Source organism: Microtus ochrogaster, linkage group LG8, assembly GCF_000317375.1.
Source record: "Microtus ochrogaster isolate Prairie Vole_2 linkage group LG8, MicOch1.0, whole genome shotgun sequence".
NCBI classification, from domain to species: Eukaryota; Metazoa; Chordata; class Mammalia; order Rodentia; family Cricetidae; genus Microtus; species Microtus ochrogaster.
The window spans coordinates 5,779,043-5,798,731 of record NC_022033.1 but is presented as its reverse complement, the minus strand read 5'-3'; the positions used below and the strand labels follow the sequence as shown (position 1 = coordinate 5,798,731).

The 19,689-nt window shown below is 44.5% G+C and overlaps 1 protein-coding gene across 3 annotated transcripts; it reads left to right on the top strand.

Moving 5' to 3' along the window:
* Nucleotides 1-221: 221 nt before the first annotated feature.
* Nucleotides 222-14,398, top strand: Spo11 (SPO11, initiator of meiotic double stranded breaks). 3 transcript variants are annotated; one of them, XM_005362804.1, is made up of 13 exons: nucleotides 222-352; nucleotides 2,228-2,341; nucleotides 4,256-4,344; nucleotides 4,725-4,791; nucleotides 5,238-5,346; nucleotides 5,728-5,814; nucleotides 6,760-6,796; nucleotides 7,094-7,203; nucleotides 9,007-9,106; nucleotides 9,476-9,513; nucleotides 10,098-10,174; nucleotides 13,155-13,266; nucleotides 14,279-14,398. In XM_005362804.1, exons 1-13 carry the CDS (start codon nucleotides 222-224, stop codon nucleotides 14,396-14,398), a joined length of 1,191 nt encoding a protein of 396 aa, XP_005362861.1. The 3 variants fall into 3 exon arrangements, with proteins under 3 accessions (XP_005362861.1, XP_013207553.1, XP_005362862.1); XM_013352099.1 differs by lacking the exon at nucleotides 2,228-2,341 and having other exon boundaries at nucleotides 7,106-7,203; XM_005362805.1 differs by lacking the exon at nucleotides 2,228-2,341.
* Nucleotides 14,399-19,689: the final 5,291 nt, after the last annotated feature.

The following is a 19,689-nucleotide window of genomic DNA, read 5'->3' as shown; positions in this document are numbered from 1 at the left end:
TAAGTTATCAGGTCAAGGAACCTTGGCCCCGCTGGTCCCCGGCGCTCCTAGATTGGCACCTGATTCTTCACGTCCTCCGGGAGGGTCCCTGGCGCCCCAAACCAGGCGCATGCGCCTGCGCACTCCGCTTAGCCGGCCGCCCCGGGGGTCGTGGTGCGATGCGCACGCGCGGTCAGAGCGAGGGAAGGGTGGCCTCCGAGAGTCCGGCTGTGTCCGCCATCATGGCGTTCGTGCCCACGGGGCCTGAGGCCTCGTTCTTCGACGCCCTGGATAGGCACCGGGCTTCCCTGCTGGCCGTGGTGAAGCAAGGCACAGGGAAGGCCCCTGCCGGGGTGACCCGCGTGGTCTCTAGGTACAGCCGCTCGGCAGGCGAGGGCAGGCCGGGAAGGTGGCCGCAGCTGAGCGCCGGACCCGGCCCTCCACAGGGCTCCCTGCCGGTGACCACGTCCATATGCACACCGGATGTTTTCTAGAATGTTCCAGTATCCTCTAGCCTAGTTCCCAGGGTTCTCAATATCCTTTCTAGTCAGGGAGGCTGAGATCTTATTTGGCTTTATGTTTTATCTTTGGGGATTTTGGATGAAGAATAGGAAGAGGAAGGAGAAAAATGCAAAAGCGTTTGCTCGCTACACTGTTGGGTTTCTCAGCTAGACCAAGGATATCAATACGTTAAGTGGTTTACAACCGTCCTGTCCTTTTCCTTGACCCGGAGGAAACAGATGAACGGGTTTTAAGGGATTTATTTAAAATCAGCGGCTCCTCCAGCACCCGAGGTGGCCCTGAGTGCAGAAAATGCGGTTATATGGTTCACAGCTTTCCTGTCCTTTCTCTCGGCTGCCACCGCTTTGCATCTTAGACACATTACTTTTGTTTTAAGCCCAAATCAGCCACCCCAAACCCCACAAGCAAACAAATTTTACAGAAGTAATTAGTTTGTGGGAGAATTTAGGAGATTGTGGGAATCCTTATTGACAACAACGATGTGGATTAATCCCATTATACCTTAAATTTGTTTCCAGTATTTTTCTCAAACTGTTCCAAGCTTTGAAAAAAATAGCAAGTCATTAGTCTTTACTGTATTAGAACACACTAAATGTTTCAAAATCTATTTTCTGATCTATTTTTCTTTCCAGTGAAAACATTGAAGACTGTGGACATTGAAACTCAACATTTTGCCCATCTTCTATGTTTAACTTGGTTTCCCTTCCTAGACAAAATGCCAATGTTACTTAGAATGACATGTTTGAAGTTGATGGTCTGTGAAATTAACAGCCAGCTGACAGAAAACTGGGTTTAGTCTTGATATTTTGTGGTAATGTGGCATGATTTAAGTGGCCAAGTCAACCATTTAGTACGGAACTCACAATTTATTCCTTTCCTGGTCGTGATTGAATTCTTTCCTCTTGAATCACTAAAATTTAAAAATGGTTAATTTTTACGGCATGAGATCAATTAGGGCAGTGTGCTACAAGCAGCTGTGTTCGTGTGCATGCATGCATGTGTGCGTGCATGCATCTCAAGACTCATCTCACATCATCCCTAGTAAAACATTTAGCAGTGGTATGTCAGGCCAAGTCTGTAAGTTCAGTGACATCGAAGTAAGTTAATGTGAGCAAATAGAAATGTATTTGTAACTTATATTAGCTCATCGTTAATGCCGAAGTGTTATTGAAGACATGAATTTACAGGCAAGTCTAATGTCTCTGTAAGTACCACTATACGAGCAGGTATTTGAATACATGGTGATGTCAGAGACGTCAGAATTTAGTAAGAGAGGTGGTTATTGGCATGCATTTCCTAGGCGTAAAAAAGAGCAAGCAGAAGGGAGGCCTAGTGGCCGACACCTGTAATACGAACACTCAGGAGAAAAGGCAGGATTGTGGGTTTGAGGTCATTTTGGATTTCATGGTGAGTTCCAGGCTAGCCTTAGCTACCTTGTAAGACCTTGTCTCCAAAATCAAGACAAAACAACAAAAATCCAATGAAATAAAGAAGTTGTGCCAGGCAGTGGTGGCAGGTGGTGGAATACGCCTTTAATCTCAGCACTCGGGTAGCAGAGGCAGGCAGATCTCTGTGAGTTTGAGGCTGGTCCACAGAGCAAGTTCCAGGACAGCCAGGGCTGCACAGAGAAACCCTGTCTCAGGAGAGGAAAAAGAAGTTGTCTTTGTATTGATCTGGGAAATATTGCATGCTATAAAATTAAATCACGATGTGTTTATTGTTTCAGTTCTGAGGTTCTTACATCTATAGAAAATATTATTCAAGACATAATCAAAAGTTTGGCAAGAAATGAAGTGCCTGCCTTCACAATAGACAGCAGATCGAGCTGGGAAAACATAATGTGGGCATTTTGCAATTTTATTTTTATGTTTTAAAAAGATGCGTGTGCTTGCCTCGTGTGTGTGTGTGTGTGTGTGTGTTTATGTACCTGAATGTGCATGTGCACGTGGTTGCCCATGGAAGCCAGAAAAGGGTGTCAGATCCCCTGGAGCTGGAGTTACAGATACTGTGTGTGACCTGGTATGAGGACAGAGATCTGAACTCCAGTCCTCTGCAAGAGCAGTAAGCACTCCGAACTGCCCAGCCACTTTCCAGCCCCTGGAAGTTGTGTTTATTATTTATTTATTTATTTACTAACTTATTTGGTTGTTTGAGAGGAGGTCTCACTGTAATGCCCAGCTGGCTTGGAACTCATAATGTAGACTAGGCTAACATCAAATTCACAGACATCTGCCTCCCTTGCGCTGGTATTAAAGGTATGTGCCAGGCTGGGCAGTGACAGCATACACCTTTAATTCTGGCACTAGAGAGACAGAGGCAGGAGGATCTCTGTGAGCTTGAGGCCAGCCTGGTCTACAGAGCGAGTTCCAGGACAGCCAAGGCTGTTACACAAAGAAACCCTGTCTTGAAAAAAGAAAAAGGTATGCCTGATCCTTGCAGTTTTATTTTAAGATGCACTATCTATGTTCTTATTTCAGTTTATTTTAGAGTTATAGTCATATGTCATTCTTTTTATCCCCTTTACCTGTCCCTTAAAAATTATCAGGTTTACCAAATCCACACCCCACAGAAGGGCTGTGTGAAAGATAAGGTCAAGACAAGGAGGCTAGCAACTAGAGCAGCTCCGAGGGAGGGGATGGTTCAAAGTCTGTTTGTCCTTGCTCAAAACAGCAAGTGTAGAGCCACACTTCTAGCACTGGGGAAATACCCTGCTGTGGTTGTCTTCCACTCTGCCAAAGCAGCCATTGCTCAGACAGCTGGAGTCAGTGCTGACATGTGGACCACAGTGTGGGCATCCTGAACACGGCACAGAGATAAGGCTCTGTCCTTGCCACCTAGTCTATCCTAGTTCTCCAGCCTAGTGACAAGGTTTGGTCTTTCCTGGCTGTGTAGCCTTTTCTACCAAACCACAGCTGGTCCTCAGACTTTGTGAAAGTTGCAGAGGAAAGGGACTAGGGAAGATCCTTTTATAAGTATTATTTTAAGATCAATATAACTAGCATAAGCTGTATACTTGGGCGATGTGTTGTGAAGGATGGATTTCATGTGGCGTCAAAGCAGCTGCCATGTGGGGTGTTCTCCTGGTGCCTTCTGCCACCTTTAGGAGAGCCTGGGAGGTTCAGTTTAACAAACTGATATCAGTCATTCACATAATGTCACTTTGTGGGTAGTTGAAATAAAATATTTCAAAAATTATTATTAAATAGAACCAAATTATTAATTGAGAATGAATAATGGCAAATGAGTAAAATATGTGTAAGTATTCCATATATATTGTCTTCCCAAAAAAGAACTACGCACACATACTCCATACTGAAAGGTGTTTGGTTGAAACCTTAGCTAGTCTCCTAGCTAATTAACGGCCTGTAGCAGTTTGAGCCTTTGGGCATTCCTAAGCTCCAGTGCCCACACAGAGAACTGTGGGAGATGACTGAGTGGCTGAAGTGCTTGCTGTGGAGCAGGAACGGCTGTGTTAGGGTACCCAGCACCTTCATAAAAGCAAACTCTGGCTTATGCCTGCAACCCCAGAGACAGGTGGTTCCCTGGGGCTCACAGACACACACACACCCCAGTCTGTGGTGACTGGTGAGCTCATAAAACAAGATGGGTGGTAACCACCTGCAGAACAATTTTCTCAAGGTCAAAACCTCTAGCCTCTGTCTATGCGTATGTGATATGCAGAAGGTCACACCAAGTGTGTGTCCAGGAATTAGGTCTTTCTCATTTTGTTCCTTTGTTTTGAACAAAACAACAGGTTTGAAGATTCTGTCGGCCTTCAGATGATACCTCAGTGTATCACCAGAAAAATCAAAAGCGATTCACCAAAATCAGTTAAAAAGTTTGGTAAGTTACTCTTTCATGTGTTGAGTAATTAACAATAAGTTAGCTATTTCTAGAGTTTAGCTGTTCCTAAATGGATGTCTTCAGATATTCTTTAGTAGGTAACTTGTCCTTAAAATAAATTCCTAGAACTTTTCACTGTCAGTAACATTGGGAGCACACGGCCACTCCAAGTAAGCATGTTCTAGGTTCATGTTCAGGAAAAGTTGCTACCCAAAGAGCCCTTGATTTTCCAACTATTCTTTACCTAATGCTTCTCTTTTGGAAAAATAATTTTTAAATCATTATAGACAAGCAATGGGGGCAATTAAAATCTTTGACAACAGTGTCTTTCAAATTAGTGAGAGAGAGAAGTAAATTGTTTCTTATGTCTTATTTTCCAGCTCTAATTCTGAAAATATTGTCCATGATTTATAAATTAGTACAGAGCAACACTTATGCAACCAAGAGGTAAATATATTGTTCCGGCAAATTCATCTTCAAAAAATGCAGTGTGAGATTTGGTTAAATTAACTGTTTTAGTTTTAAATTTGATGTGTATGGGTGTTTTGCCTGCATGTGTGTCTATGTGCCACTCGCCTGGTGTCTGAAGAAGCCAGAAGATGGTCTCAGTTCGCCTGGAGCTAGAGCTACAGATATTTGTTAGCAACCGTGTAGTACTGGGAATTGAACCCAGGTCCTCTGGAAAATCAGCCGTTGCTCTTATCTGCTGAGCCATCCCTCTAGCCCCATTAGCTTTTAAAATACGCTTTGGATAGTCATGAATCCTGGAGCCCAGGTAGTAAGCAGCTCTCCTGGTATGCTGGTATGCAGTAAATGTCCTCCACATAGTACTCGGCGTGTGACAGGTCAAGAACATGGCGCCCATTCACAGTATAGACCTTACATTTTCATAGAGACATATACTACACTGACAGCCAGCTCTTTGGGAACCAAGCTGCAGTGGACAACATTATAGATGACATTTCCTGTATGCTGAAAGTGCCCCGGAGGAGCCTGCATGTGGTAAGCCATTCTCGGAACAAAATACTGCCACAAAACAAAATGACAGCTGCCCTTAGTGCCAGAGCTGAGGCAGAGGCTGGCAGGTCAACGAGATCTTGTCTGGGAGGAGAGTGTACTCTGGCCCTTTTTATGTCATCTGATCGTACATTTTCTCAACATAAGCTCAGTCTGTTTCCAATGTGTTCTTTTGGTCAAATGAACCTAAACAGGGACCTTCTCAGATATTTTTATTTTCTAAGTACACTTACATGCTTTCTCCTCCATCTCTACCTAGATTCTGGTCTAAGATAAAATACAAATATCTTAAGAGGTGAGCATGAAGAGGCTTGTAGCAACAAGTATATTAATGAGAATAATTTCAAAGCTGTTATTTTTTTCCAGTTATCTACATCCAAGGGATTGATTGCTGGCAACTTGAGGTACATGGAGGAAGACGGTACCCGAGTGCAGTGCACCTGCAGTGCCACGGTGAGCATCCTTCCATCCACCTGCTCAGTGCCACACAACCCCTTTCATTTTGAACTGGATTTCATTCCTTGCTTCATTGTGTAATTTAGAGACAAAGTAAAAATTATTTATAATTGTTGAATATGGGTATGATGTTTGTGTGTGTGTGTGTGTGTGTGTGTGTGTGCTCACAGGTGTATATATGTGTGCCACAGCACAAGTGTGGAGGTCAGAGGACCACTTTCAAAAATAGCTCCTCCTCCACTATGGGTTCCTGGGATCAAACTCTTGTCATCAGGTCTGTGTGGCAAGTACTTTTACTCACTGATCCATCTTGTTGGCCCAGAGGTTTTAAAATAAAACTGATGGGTGAACATGTGTGTGCTTTATGGGGTTCTATACCAAGCATACTATTTTCAAATATGCTAATTGTCATATTGAAATAAACAGACACATATTATCTTTTACAATGTGTTGATATTTTCAAATGACTTGTGACATGGCCTTTTTGGCATGGTTATTTACATAATCTGTGGGTTTGAAATGAATACATTTTATCCCAAACCCCTTGCTGCTGTGGTCTGATGCTCCCATCAGGACAGGGCACAGCCATGCTGTGAGGCCCTGCATCAAGACACTTTCCTTCATTCTGTCTGCTCCACAACCTTCCCTGCTGGGGAAGCTAAGTAGATGTGTGTCTGCTTTCCTAGGGACTTGTCTGTTCCTCACTGAGGGACAGTCTCTAGTCTACCCACTGAGGGACAGTCTCTAGACTACCCACTGAGAGTCAGTCTCTAGACTACCCACTGAGAGTCAGTCTCTAGACTACCCACTGAGAGTCAGTCCCTAGACTACCCATCACTGAAAACTGAATGCATTTGATTGTGGTGATGGATTATTAAGTGCAGTGACACTTTTTTATTTAATTTACAAACTGCTTGGTTTTGTTTTTTCTTTTTAACTTAGGCTACTGCTGTTCCATCTAACATCCAAGGGATCCGGAGTATCCTTCAGTGGTAAAACTGTTTAAACTGAAATGTTCCTTCAAAGAACTTTGCCTTCCTGTTGTGTAACAAGTTAGGCCATAGAGACAAGTAGCCACAGTCAGCTTGCTAGGGCTCTCAGGAGCTCCCTGTGAAGCAGGTCCAGCACCTGTATAGCTGAGTGAATACAGATATTGGGAGGTAAACTAAAAACTTTTTCCCGTAGCTGCTTTTGAGTTGAGATATACTCTGCTGTCACGTAGCGGGTGACTAAGCCTGGAGACTGTGACTGAAGTTTCTCAGCCTTAGCTCCACAGATCTGATCACAGATGCGAAGTTTCTGTTAATAGTAGAGAAGGATGCGACATTTCAGCGGCTCCTGGACGACAACTTCTGCAGCAGAATGTCCCCATGCATCATGGTCACGGTAGGACTTCTGCCTCACGTCACCATTGTGGTGTCTGGAGAGTGCCAACATCTGTGCACCTGTCCCTGTCCAGTCTAATGCACCATCTAGTCTCACAGCGCAGAAGACATCCTTCAACCCAGCTCAAGTTCAGATGTTCAGATGGGTCTCTATTCTTAAAAACAGCCGTTTCCCCAGACAGGCTTTGTTTTCTTGCTCCTCTGGGTCTCCCTCACACATTCCTGCACAGTGTTGCTCCAGGGTTGGGGCAACTGACAGTGCTTGCTGCTCTTCACACGAGTTTGTATTCCGGGTGATTCACTGGCGCTTTCCCTTTTCACACACACATGCGCAGGAATAGTGAGGGACGTAGGTGGTGTTGTGACACCAGAGGGCCCACAGGATGCCTCAGCCAAAGGCAGTATCTCAACCAGCAAGAGCCAGCCCAGAAATGCAGCAGGCAGGGTAGCTGAAGCAACACGAGTGCTTCTCAAAGTTCTGCATCCTGGGGTCAAGACTAGAGTATTAGTTGATTCTCTATCTACTAAGGGCAGACCACTTCCTGGTCACAAAGAAGCTATCTTCTCATTAAGTGTACACGTGGAAGAAAGAGCAAGACCGAGACAGGAGAGAGCCTTTCTGGAGCCCCTCACATAAGGGTTCATATCCCATTCAGGGGAGTCCATCCTGCTGTTCTCTACCCAAAGGCTCACCTCCACATCGAAGGGTAGGGTTCTGACATGAACTTATTGGTACTGACAGAAGTATTGGTCCATTGTGGGCAGTTAGCTTGCTGTGGCATGGCAATGTGGTGAGAAATCACAGGAACTGGCTTCAGGAAGGAAGAAAGATTGGGGTACACACAAATGGGCACTGCAGATAAAGCTCCCCTCTTCTGAAATCTCTCCACATCTGCCTTTACAAAGCTGTAGAAAATTCACTCCTTGGAGAAGGAAGCTGTTTAGAGTCCTGTGATTTGTTAGAGGGACGGGAAATGCAGCCTTAGCATAGCCAGGAGAGCGTCTGAGGAGGAGGTGTCAGGCAGCACCTTGGAAGCCTGACTAGTCTTGTAACATTCTGACTTGGACCAAAAGGGCAGACTCACAGGAGGCTTTGCATCCTTGGGTTTATGTAGCAGCCTGCAGATCAGATGGCTTATCTCAGTGTGAGGATGGGGCGGGGACTGAAGGAAGGACTGAAGGAGGACGAGGTGACTCCTGAATGTGGGGAACAAGTCTATGTGGCTCTGACCTGTGGCTTCTTGCTTTAACGTCACCACTAAAACCCAGAGGGCAGACACAAGCTCTCAGCTCTTTGTGAGAGAAGTTCCAAGTGTGATTTTGGCATGGACTCTTGGGGTGATGGCAGAAAATCCTAGTGGCATCTGCTTAGGTGGAAGAGCCAAGAGGCAATATAGAGGGTAAAGGACAATTTTAGTGTCTGGTCTGTCTTTCCTGGCATCGTCTGGGTCCCAGGAACTGAACTCAGGTCATCAGGCTTTCTCTGCTGAGCTATCTCATGGGCTCTCCCTGTGCCCTTTTAAATAACACTGTGGTGAGCACCTTTAAGTGTGTAGGGACTTTATTATTTCTGCTGCTGCTGAAATGTTTCCATGGAGTGGGGTCTTCAAAGAGGTATGCTGGAAGTAGAGGTGTGAATGTATATGGCTCTTCCTGTTGCACATTGTACATTTTCCTCACAGTCAGCACTAGACTCCCCTCCTGGAAGTCAGAGTGGGGGTCTCACTAGTCAGTGTTGATAAAATGCAGGCAGAATGTACCCAGGTTCTCCACAGCCACAATGCCCAACTCTGTCTGCTTTCAGGGAAAGGGCATTCCAGATCTGAACACAAGGCTCCTGGTGAAGAAGCTGTGGGACACATTTCATCTTCCTGTTTTCACACTGGTAGATGCCGATCCCCATGGTAATCTCTCCTGGACTATTTGGTACAACTGTCGTGACTAAATTATACCTGTGGTTATGTTTTTCTGCTCTTAGAACAATTCACAGCATGTTGCATGGGCCAGGGGATAACTCAGTGCTGTGGTACTTGCATGATGTCCTAGGCTCAATCTCCAGCGTGGTAATCAGTAGAGAAATAAATCAAAGGGACTGTTAATATTGTCAAATTAAAGGCTATAATCATTTAAGGTAATGTTTAACATGAAACTGAGAACATAAGTTTTCATTGGTAATGTTCATAAAAATAAAGATTTTAGATGTTAGATAAAATTTGAGAGTGCAGATTCCATAGCTGCAGCCTGCTTCTAATTTTCAAGCTCACTCTCAACAGGCATCGAGATAATGTGCATCTACAAGTACGGGTCCATGGTGAGTACAGAAAAGAGTATCTGCTCTTCTCCACCATCTCCTCTTCTCCACAGTGCGTTTTACATTCACTGGGCTTTACTTACAACCCTAGCAAGCCAAGGCTCTCCAGAATGTCCCAGGGGAAATGGTGATCTCTTTGAGAGCCAATCTTTGCTTCAGTGGTGTGAGTCCTGCCCCTAGAATGCACAGCTACTCACAGGTAACCCAAGGATGATCCTGTTCTGCTCCAAAAGAGCATCAGATAGACCATAAATGTCACATGCAGCTTCCAGTTTTGACTTTGCCACTGCGACTCCCACGATGACAGAAGGGAAAACATCAAGTCCACCTATGGTGACCAAATTTCACTCTTGAGAACCTGCAGAGCTACAAATCCTGGTTCCCTTCAAACTCACTGAACCTGCATCTCCCAATGAGCTGGAAACCCAGCCAACTTCTTACAGAGGGGTGGCGGGGCAGGGAGGGAGGAAGTGAATGCAGGTGAGATTAATAAAGCAATGGCTCAGAGCACCTCACCCTGCTGCCAGAATAGAAAGCCAGGGCTCCACCCAGGTCACCTGACACAGCTCTGCTCTTTGCCTCAGTCCATGTCCTTCGAAGCCCACAGTCTTACCGTCCCAGCTATCAGATGGCTTGGTCTCCTCCCTTCTGATATTAAAAGGTAAGGAGTCTCATTGCAGTGTGTTTGACATGCCTGATGTCACTAGAAAAGCACTTGCTGTCTGTAGTTATAAAGTAAGTTTCTTGAGGTTTCTGTTATTTACATAATGAAGGCCCGTCATGATGGCACATGTCTTTAATTCCAGCACTTGGGGGATAGAAGCAGGCAGGTTTCTGTGGTTTCAAGACCAGCCTTGTCTACATAGAGAGTTCCAGGACAGCCATCACTATTATACATCAAGAGTCCCTGTCTCCAAAAACAAACAAACAAACAAACAAAAAACCCAAAACTCAATGGATTATGCTGGGCAGTGGTGGCACACACTTTTAATCCCAGTACTTGGGAGGCAGAGGCAGTCAGATCTCTGTGAATTTGAAGCCAGCCTGGTGTTCAGAACTAGTTCCAGGACAGCCAGAGATACATAGAGAAACCCTGTCTCAAAAAACAAACAAAACAAACTCAATCAATTTAGTTAATTTTACTTTCAGCTACCTACAATTATTTTTATAATTATGGTTAAACCTTTGTACAAGTTTTTTTTATTTAAAAGGATAATGCATGGAGATGCATAACAATATACTTGTAATCCTGAGCTCAGGGGACTGAGCCAGAGGCCAGCCTGAGCTCCAAGTGAGAATCTCCCTCACAAACACAGATAATACGTATGAGGCCAGGGGTGCAATTAAATTTCAGTCCTGATCTTGAACATTCTAATAACTTCACAGAGTAATCCCATCTTAATATCAGAGTTTGGGAACTTCCAGCACTTAAAGTTACTGGTCATTCGAGGCAGGGCAGTCCTAGGTGACCGGTGATTTTCTGCCCTCAACCATGACCTTTTCCCAAAAACCTCAAGATCCTTAACTGTTTCTTTGGTTTTTGCATACAACACAATGTGATCACTTCTTTTGCTTGTTACCAATAAATACATTTCTCTCCTGTGGACCTCATGGTAACAGCTTCTGCTGCTGAGTTTCCACGGTCCCGTGCCAGCATTCGTTCAGGCCATTCCTCATAGCTGTTCTGCAGAGATTGTAGGTGACATGCAGATCACAGGGTCCTCTGATAATTAAACCTTTCCCTGAATCTTAACATAGTCTCTGAGGATTCCCAGAGACATGGTGGGTCAAAGTGTATGTGAGTTTGAGGCTTCCCCTGCCTTCAATAGGGTCCTCGTTGTGTTCTCTCTAGAGAGTGGGCCACCTGGTCCTCACTGTGGGGGAACAGTGCTTTTCAAATACTTGTAAAAATATCTAATTATGTGTAGGTATTAGGTGATATGAACGTGTGAGTGCAGATACTCACAGAGGACTAAAGCCTTGGGATCCTGGAGCTGGAGTTACAGGCAGTTGTGAGCTATTCAGCATGGATGCTGTAATCAAACTTGGCTTCTCCGTAAGAGCAGTATACACTCTTAGCCACTGAGCCATCCCTCCCACCCCTCAAATACCCTCTTGCTATCTATTCTCCTTTCCCTGGGTGAAGAACTTGAGTGTGTGTGTGCGGGCTTTCCTGAGGCAGTGGGCTGTCTTGGGTGTAGATGATGATTTCCCAAACATGGGGATCATGAAGCTATGAGCTAAGTAGGAAGATAACCTTCTTCATGGAGCTTCAAATTCTTCCATAGAAGGAAGCAAAGTTTAAACTTGTCATGGCCATGATCTTTTGGCATGACCTCTTTGTACAAACACAGATTTGGACAACAAGCCTTCTAGCACGAATTTTAATTGTTCTTAATAACAAAAACTCAGAGTCAGATGTCAGGGGGTGAAAGTTGAGAGATCAGAGAAGCAGTGTAGCCAGCCACTAGAGAGACCTTTTACTTCTATTGAATCATCAGACTGAAGGGAGGATTCTGTCTATGAATCCTTAGACTGCATCTGTCTACAAACCCTCAGACTACGAAGAGCTCCGATCTCCTCTCACCTTATATTCCTCTCTCCGCCCAGCCATATCTCTCCTGTCTACCTCTCTAGTGCTGGGATTAAAGGTGTGGGATCCCAAGTGCTGTGATCACCATAGTGTGAGCTCTGTTTCTCTTTTAGACAGATTCAGTTTAGTGTAACCAAGGTGGCCTTGAACTAACAGAGATCCCTCTGCCTCTCTCCTGAGTGCTGGGATTAAAGGTGTGTGCCACCACTCCCTGTCCTGTATGACTGACTAGTGCACTCTGATCTTCAGGCAAGCTTTATTTGTTAGATTACAATCAAAATATCACTACAGAACCTCGTGGCTTTTAAGGTAGTGGTCTTGGAGGAACTCCAGCCGTGTCCTGTAAACCACTCTGGTGTCCTTAGAGCCACTCCAGAGAGATATGTGATCAAAGGAAAGAGACTGCAAGGAGCAGCACTGGATTCCCTGCAGTCAGCCAGCCAGGAACTAATTATGGGGCCACTGAGGACAGCTGATTAGTGTCTACCTGGGAACCTCAGACTTGACTTCAAGAGCACATTACACCATAAACCCAGATCTCTCTACTGTTTTCAAACTTCATAAAAACTAGATAAAGTGTGCATCCCGAGTAAGAAAATAATAGATACACATCCTCAATACAGACTTAATAGGCAGCCACTTCCTGATTTCTCAGTGTCAGCCACTGGCCACTTCTGCTGGAGCTCACAGCTGCAGCTCTGCTCCGTGGACCTGCACCAGTGCTTTAACAGCCAGTGTCTCTCTATCTGTTACCATCTCAGAGGTGAGGAGGGAGAGGAAGGATAGAATCTGTTTCTATGACAACACAAACTTCTATTTTGAACTTGGAAAACTCCCTGGCCTAAGTCACAGAGCCCCAGATGCTGGGATTGGGGAGGCTGGCCTGAGACTCACAGAGATCCACCTGCCTCTGCCTCCCGAGAGCTGCGATTAAAGGGGTGTGCCACCACCGCCCAACTTCACTTGTTTTTCTCAGTTTGTTGACATAACATAAATACAGGCATGATTACAGACACATTCTGTCCACTCCCGTCCGATTTTTTTCCAGGTTAAATATACCGAAGGGTAGTTTGATTCCACTGACAAAGCATGACCACATGAAACTGGACAGTATCCTGAGGAGGCCTTACATCAGCTGTCAGCCCTTCTGGAGAAAAGAGGTAGATGGTGTGCTTCAGAAAAGGCAAACGCTGCGTGCTTGCTTTCTTTTGTTAGAGTGGTACTTTCAGCACATCTGTGAACTTCTGTTTCATCTTTATTACTGTTACTGATTTTTAACTAATGTTTTCAGGTAGTGTATAAGATGATGGGTTTTGCTGGGCGGTGGTGGCGCACGCCTTTAATCCCAGCACTCGGGAGGCAGAGGCAGGCGGATCTCTGTGAGTTCGAGACCAGCCTGGTCTACAGAGCTAGTTCCAGGACAGGCTCCAAAGCTACAGAGAAACCCTGTCTCGAAAAACAAAAAACAAAAAACAACAAAAAAAAGATGATGGGTTTTATTATTGCATTTCTTGTATATATATCATGGTACTTTGTTCATCTCCCCTGCCCCCACCCCTGCAGGTCATCCCTGCTGGCAGGTCCTGTTCCAAACCCAACATGACCCACCTGCTTTCACACATACACACATGTTAAACCCAGAGTCCACATAGAAGAGAAGACGTGCAGCACTTTGTCTTTTCCTTCTCCGTTCTCCCTCCCCTCCCTGGTTGGAGCCTCCCTCCCCCACATAGTACCTTTTCTACATTCATGTCCTACCTGCATATATCTAAGTCTAGATTCTCTACATGGAAGAAAACATACAATTTGTCCTTCTGAATCTAACTTACTTCTTTGAAATTCTACGTAACCAACAACTGATACCAATGCAGTTTGACAATTCACAGTTTGTTGAAACTGCATCACAAATAGTGCTAACAGAGGTCAGCAGGATGAAGACTTCTGTCTTTCCTCCATGGTTATATCACTTTATCAGTGATGGTATTGCAGTTATTGGGATAAAATAAAGAAAGAAAGAAAGAACTCATAACAGTCCCAGAACAAAAGCACCTAGTTGTGAGGCCTGACCTTACAGTCTTGGTCATTAGCCACTCACATGCTCTAGCAGTCCTGAAGACAGCCTAGCCTGTGGTTCCTGACAGACGCTGGTAACACTGTGGTACCTTCTGGCAGATGGAGATGATGGCAGACTCTAAGATGAAAGCAGAGATCCAAGCCTTGACCTTCCTGTCGTCAGACTATCTTTCCAGAGTGTACTTACCCAACAAGCTGAGGTTTGGAGGATGGATATAAGATTGTAGCTGGGCGGTGTGTACTTTTCAGAGCTTTTCATCTTCTTGTTTGAACTGCAAACATTGGTTGAAGGAGTACCTTATCTTAATGCTTCAATGGTAAAAATAATTTTACATTAATATGGTTGTCAAAGCAAACTCCATAATGCTCTTTAGAATGTTTGATCTTCTGTAAAGACAGATTCTTATTCTATGTTCTAGAGTGATTATAAAATAATTTAATTTTAAAATTTTATTAGAAAAACTGTTACATATGAATATCTATAAAATATTTACTTCTGCTGGGCGATGGTGGCACATACCTTTAATCCCAGCCCTCGGGGGGCAAAGGCAGGTGGATCTCTGAGTTCAAAGTCAGCCTGGTCTACAGAGTGAGTTCCAGGACAGCCAGAACTACACAGAGAAACCCTGTCTCCAAAACCAAAAAAAAAAAAAATTACTTCCTGCAACTGCTGTAGATATGAAGTGTCTTACTAGCAACAAAAATAGCAATCAAAACTCAAGAGGTTGCAAAGAAATTACATGGTATTTTTCTCTTGTACTTTCTTTTGCTTCATGGTAAAGGGACCTTGATGTACCTACGAAACTAGTAAAGTTTATTATACACAAGTATTCGAGTTGGTGTGTGTCCTGTGCCTTGCTTTACTCATTGTCAGTGTGCTTCTCCACCCACTGCCCTGGACCTGAACCTGCTTCCCAGCCACACATGTTGCCCACAGCAAGGTGTCTGGATTCCTCTTTGTTCTCTGGGTGCCAAGATTGTCTGCAGTGAGAGTTCTCTTACAGTAGGCTGTGCTTTCACCTCCCCTAGCTAGACCTTAACTTTGTCAGAAGTAACCTTTATGGTCTCAGTGCAATGCATCCTAAGGAAAGAGAAGCTTCAACTGTCTGCAAGCCTGCACACTTCCAGAAGGATGCAAACGTTGCTGAGTTTCTAAGGCTCAGCTGCAGCTGATACAATAGGACCAATTCTGCAAGTGTGTGTGTGTGTGTATGTATGTGTGTGTGTGTTTGTGTGTTGCCACTGTGTACACATGATCTCACTTTATTCTCCCAATGAAAACTCTGGTTTGCAGGTGAGAGCTCTGAAGGTGTTACTTGTCCAAAGCCACAATAACATTAGGACACAAGAATACCAACTACCCTGTTGGACAAATAACAGAATATGTAGGGGCTACAGAGAAATGGAGAAGGCAGCCCTTGTTCAGAGTTAAGAATTATAAGATAGCAGCAACAGAGAATTCAACTGAGCCAGGTCTCACATAACTACTGGTTACATAGCGATGATACTGGCCCTGCCCAGGAGCTGGTAGTAAAGATTAAACGAGGCGATATGACAATCAATACTTATCACACAAGAGGCATTTTTCTAGGGGCTTCCCAATGCTGACTCATCTTATCCTATAAAGCTCCTTTCTCACCACCCTACTTTACATATGAGGAAATGAAGGCATAGGGAAGTTTAATAACTGACTGTCCCATGTCCATAGACAAATAAGCCATGGAACCTAAACTTCACCTTGAGTCTAGAGACTTCTGGGGACATAGAATGTGCTTCCCAAGTGTCCTGCATGCATACTGCCAGGGCAAGGTCTAAGTCGTGTGTTAAATCAAAGCCCTGATATCATGCCTATAGCATTGAGATGGCCCCTGGACACCCAGGATGATGTCATACCTATGGCATTGAGATGGCCCCTGGACATACAGAATACCGAAAATTTTGTTTCAAGAACATTTTAATAAGATGTTGATTTGACTTCTTTGTGAGAATTATCAAAAATTATTTAAAGCTTTTATAAATTACTAATGTTTTCCTTAAATTTATACACACAATACCAACATGCAATAAAGTCACTGAATTTTGGTAAGCTAAAAAGAAAATACAAGTAAAAAATATTTAACCCACAGAACATCTGGGTTAGGCTATATTGTCAAAAATGAGAGGGAAATACAAGACTACAGTAGTCATGAAAATTTGGAAATAAACTTAAAAACAGCTTGCAGATCCATTCAGTTCGTCTAATTAAATTATCTAAAGTTTATGACTGGAAATTTTCTTAAAATAATTTCCTATTATTTTGGAAATGGAAGATCAGCCACACTGAAGTTGGCTATGCTACCCACCTTTATTAGATGCAGATGAGAAATTGGTGCTAAGTTTTGGGAACCATCTAGAATTCTAACTTACAAGATTTGCTTTCAGAACAGATTACTGCACAATAGCTCTTTCAAATGGCAGCTGGTAACAGACATGCCCTCAAGGTACCAGCATCTCCTGGACCCATGTGGAAGAACACAGGACTGGAATCTGTTTGTAGTTAGGGGGTGTAGGCACAAGTACCACAAAGTATGTTCTGAGACTCTTGGTTTTTCCTTAAGGGCTCATAATGACCCTCATTAAAAAAAAAAAAAAGCTGCAACATCCCATTTTCTGGGAAATTGAATTGTCATTATTGGTGATGTTAAGTGATTTCAGAAGTCATGGTTGCATAGGGGTTGGGAACAAGTAGTGCACATGGTACAGAAATAGGGCAAATCCTCTAGCTGTGCCTCACGGCTTCCTCCAGGCCTCCTGGTTGACTGTCAGTGAGGCCAGTATCTATCAGGTGCTGCTGGAGAGAACAGACACTCTGAAAACCACAGCACGTTTGTACAGCAACACTGATGTGGGGTGTCTGCAGAAGGCAGTGTGGACTAACCCTGACTTCTGCCACTAAACGGATTGTCAGAGGTGGATAGGTGGTCTAAGCTCCCTAAGACAGACCAAGACTGCCCTCTGCTGGCAAAAGCTTGTTGGGCATGCAAATCCTTCCACTCTTGAGTGGGAATTTCCTTAACATTATTTCCAAGTCACTTTTTAAAGAGCTAGATGAAAAAGTGTGAGACTCGTAAACCGAAGGTGTGGGAAGCCAGGAGGCCCTCTGGTGAATTATTCCGAGGCCTCATAAGCTAATCTGTTCTGGGCCCCCACTCCCAAGAGTCTCCAAGGCCTCGTGAGCTCATCTGTTCTGGGCCCCTACTCCCAAGAGTCTGCACTTGGCCGCCAACTGCTTGCAAACCTTAAGCCAGCCTATGAGAACTTACCAATAAAAACGTCAAAATTAAGTATCATTTAAGTTGAAAAATTAGCTGAAACTAAACTCATAAGCACATCCAGTCTCTTGGAAGTGTACTATAAACAGCACTCTGGCCTGAGTTTTCTCCTGAGACGTCTCCAATGTGGGTGATAGTCACAGCCAACATTTCAGATTTTTATGTGAGTTTTTTTGACTTTGCTTGGTTTTGTTTTGCTTTTCCTAGAAAGAGTTTCCCAGTGTATCCCTGGCTGTCCTAGAATTCACTCTGCAGACCAGGCTGGGATTGAACTCAGAGATCTGCTTGCTCTGCCTCCCTAGTGCAGGGATTAAAAGCATGTGTCATCACCACACAGCTTTCTGTGACTTTTTACCCTTACTGAGTACACAGATGATTGATCTCCCTTTGGTGTTTAGGCTTGGGGAAGAGGTAATACTGCCTCTCGTGTGCAGCCAGGCTTTGAGGTTCCCTTCACTCACTGCCTCTGTGTGTGTGGTGGGGGGAATGCTCTAATCTCGTCTCTATCTCACAGCCATAATGGAGAAGGGCAATAATGATGACGAAGTCCATAGGAACATTGTGAAGATGGAGTGAGAGTATTCACATAAAGTGTGTGTCTGTATAATATAGTTTAGACACAGAATGTGAGCTGCTAGGTTTGGGTAAGCCATTGCTCTTGGTGTACTGATGGAGCGTGCAACACGGCCAGTCCATTATATTCCCCCTAAACAGCAGGATTCTTGGTTGTATCTCAGATTATCTGGGGGAGATTTAATAAAATAATTTCTGAATTCCACCTGAGACCTACTAAATCGACACTTCTGTGAGTGGAATCCAGGCATGAAGGTTTTTGGTTTTTTTGTTTGTTTGTTTTAATGTTCCCAGGGATTCTAACAGCCTGGTTGTGCTCTTTGGTGGGGTCTTGGGTCATGGTTTATGCTCCTCGGTGGGGTCTTGGGTCCTGGTTGAGCTCCTCAGTGTGGTCTTGGGTCCAAGCACTGCAGCCACAAGGTGGTAGAGATATGGGTTCTCGACCCACCCTATAGCTGTTGGGCCTACAGTTTACAAAATCACATGAATCTAAAGCTCTATGAGAAGGTAATGGAGCAAGCGGACCTAGGACACTCACAGCAGCCTCACAGTGCTAAACAGCTCCGTGGTGAGCAACAGGCTTTGGGGACGCTGGAATTAGAGCCTTCTTCAGAGTCAGCAACCTGTGAAACAGAGCTGAAGGGTCCAAGGTTAGGGAACGTTACGATTGAGGAAGAAAGAGGACCTCTCCACCTGATGTGATTTCCCAAGTTGCCTGAGAGATCATTAATAACTAATTGGAACTGGCTCCATAGACTGCAGAATTCCATGTCTTAGTGTTTCTATCGCTATGATAAACACCATGAGCAAAGCAACTTGAGGGAGGAAAGGGGTTACCTGGCTTACACTTCCACATCACTGTTCATCATCAAAGGAAGTCAGGACAGGAACTCAACCAGGGCTAGAATCCGGAGGCAGGAGCTGATGTAGAGGCCACAGAGGAGTGCTGCTTACTGACTTGTTCATGGTTTTCTCAGCCTACTTTCTTATAGAATCTAAGACCACCAGCCCAGGGTGGAACCACCCTCACAATGGGCTGGCCCTTCCCCCATCAATCACTAAATAAAACAATGCCCTACAGGCTTGCATACAGCCTGATTGAGCTCGTGGAGGCATTTTCTTCATTGAGGTTCCCTCCTCTCAGAGGACTTTAGCTGGTGTCCGGTTGACATAAACCACCCGACACACCCCATAGACTATTGCACAGCACTGCAAGGCCTCGCTCTGAAGAAAGCTGTCCCTTTGGCCCTGTCATCCGTGCTCATAGAGAGTAAACTATGCTTAGTTAATGAATCCTCGAGAGCAGGAGACTGGAGAGACAGAGGCATCTGGATCACCTCTGCCGCGTACATCCTGTGTTTGGAGTGGTCCTGGGACAGTCCCTGGTGAAATACAAACTAGAGCAGCCCACGACTTTGTACTCAACAAGACTACCAACCAAAATCTAGCCACCCAGTTAAAATTCCATGTAGGCAAACTGAAACTTGCTATTTGACTTTTCGAGGGAAAAAAGTAAATCTATAATCACCCAAAGTCTCCTAGACAGGCCAGTTCCAACTGCGTTACACTGAAGTCCCTTAAAACATATACCTGGATGTCAGCTTTTACTCTGTTGTCCAGTGATCC

What these genes read in the sequence shown, in the direction of transcription:
- Spo11 (XM_005362804.1), top strand. Translation starts at nt 222, where the DNA reads ATGGCGTTCGTGCCCACGGGGCCTGAGGCCTCGTTCTTCGACGCCCTG. An exon ending in GGTAGATGCCGATCCCCATG is followed by an intron (nt 9,107 to 9,475) that starts GTAATCTCTCCT and finishes CACTCTCAACAG; the next exon opens with GCATCGAGATAATGTGCATC. An exon ending in CTCCCTTCTGATATTAAAAG is followed by an intron (nt 10,175 to 13,154) that starts GTAAGGAGTCTC and finishes ATTTTTTTCCAG; the next exon opens with GTTAAATATACCGAAGGGTA.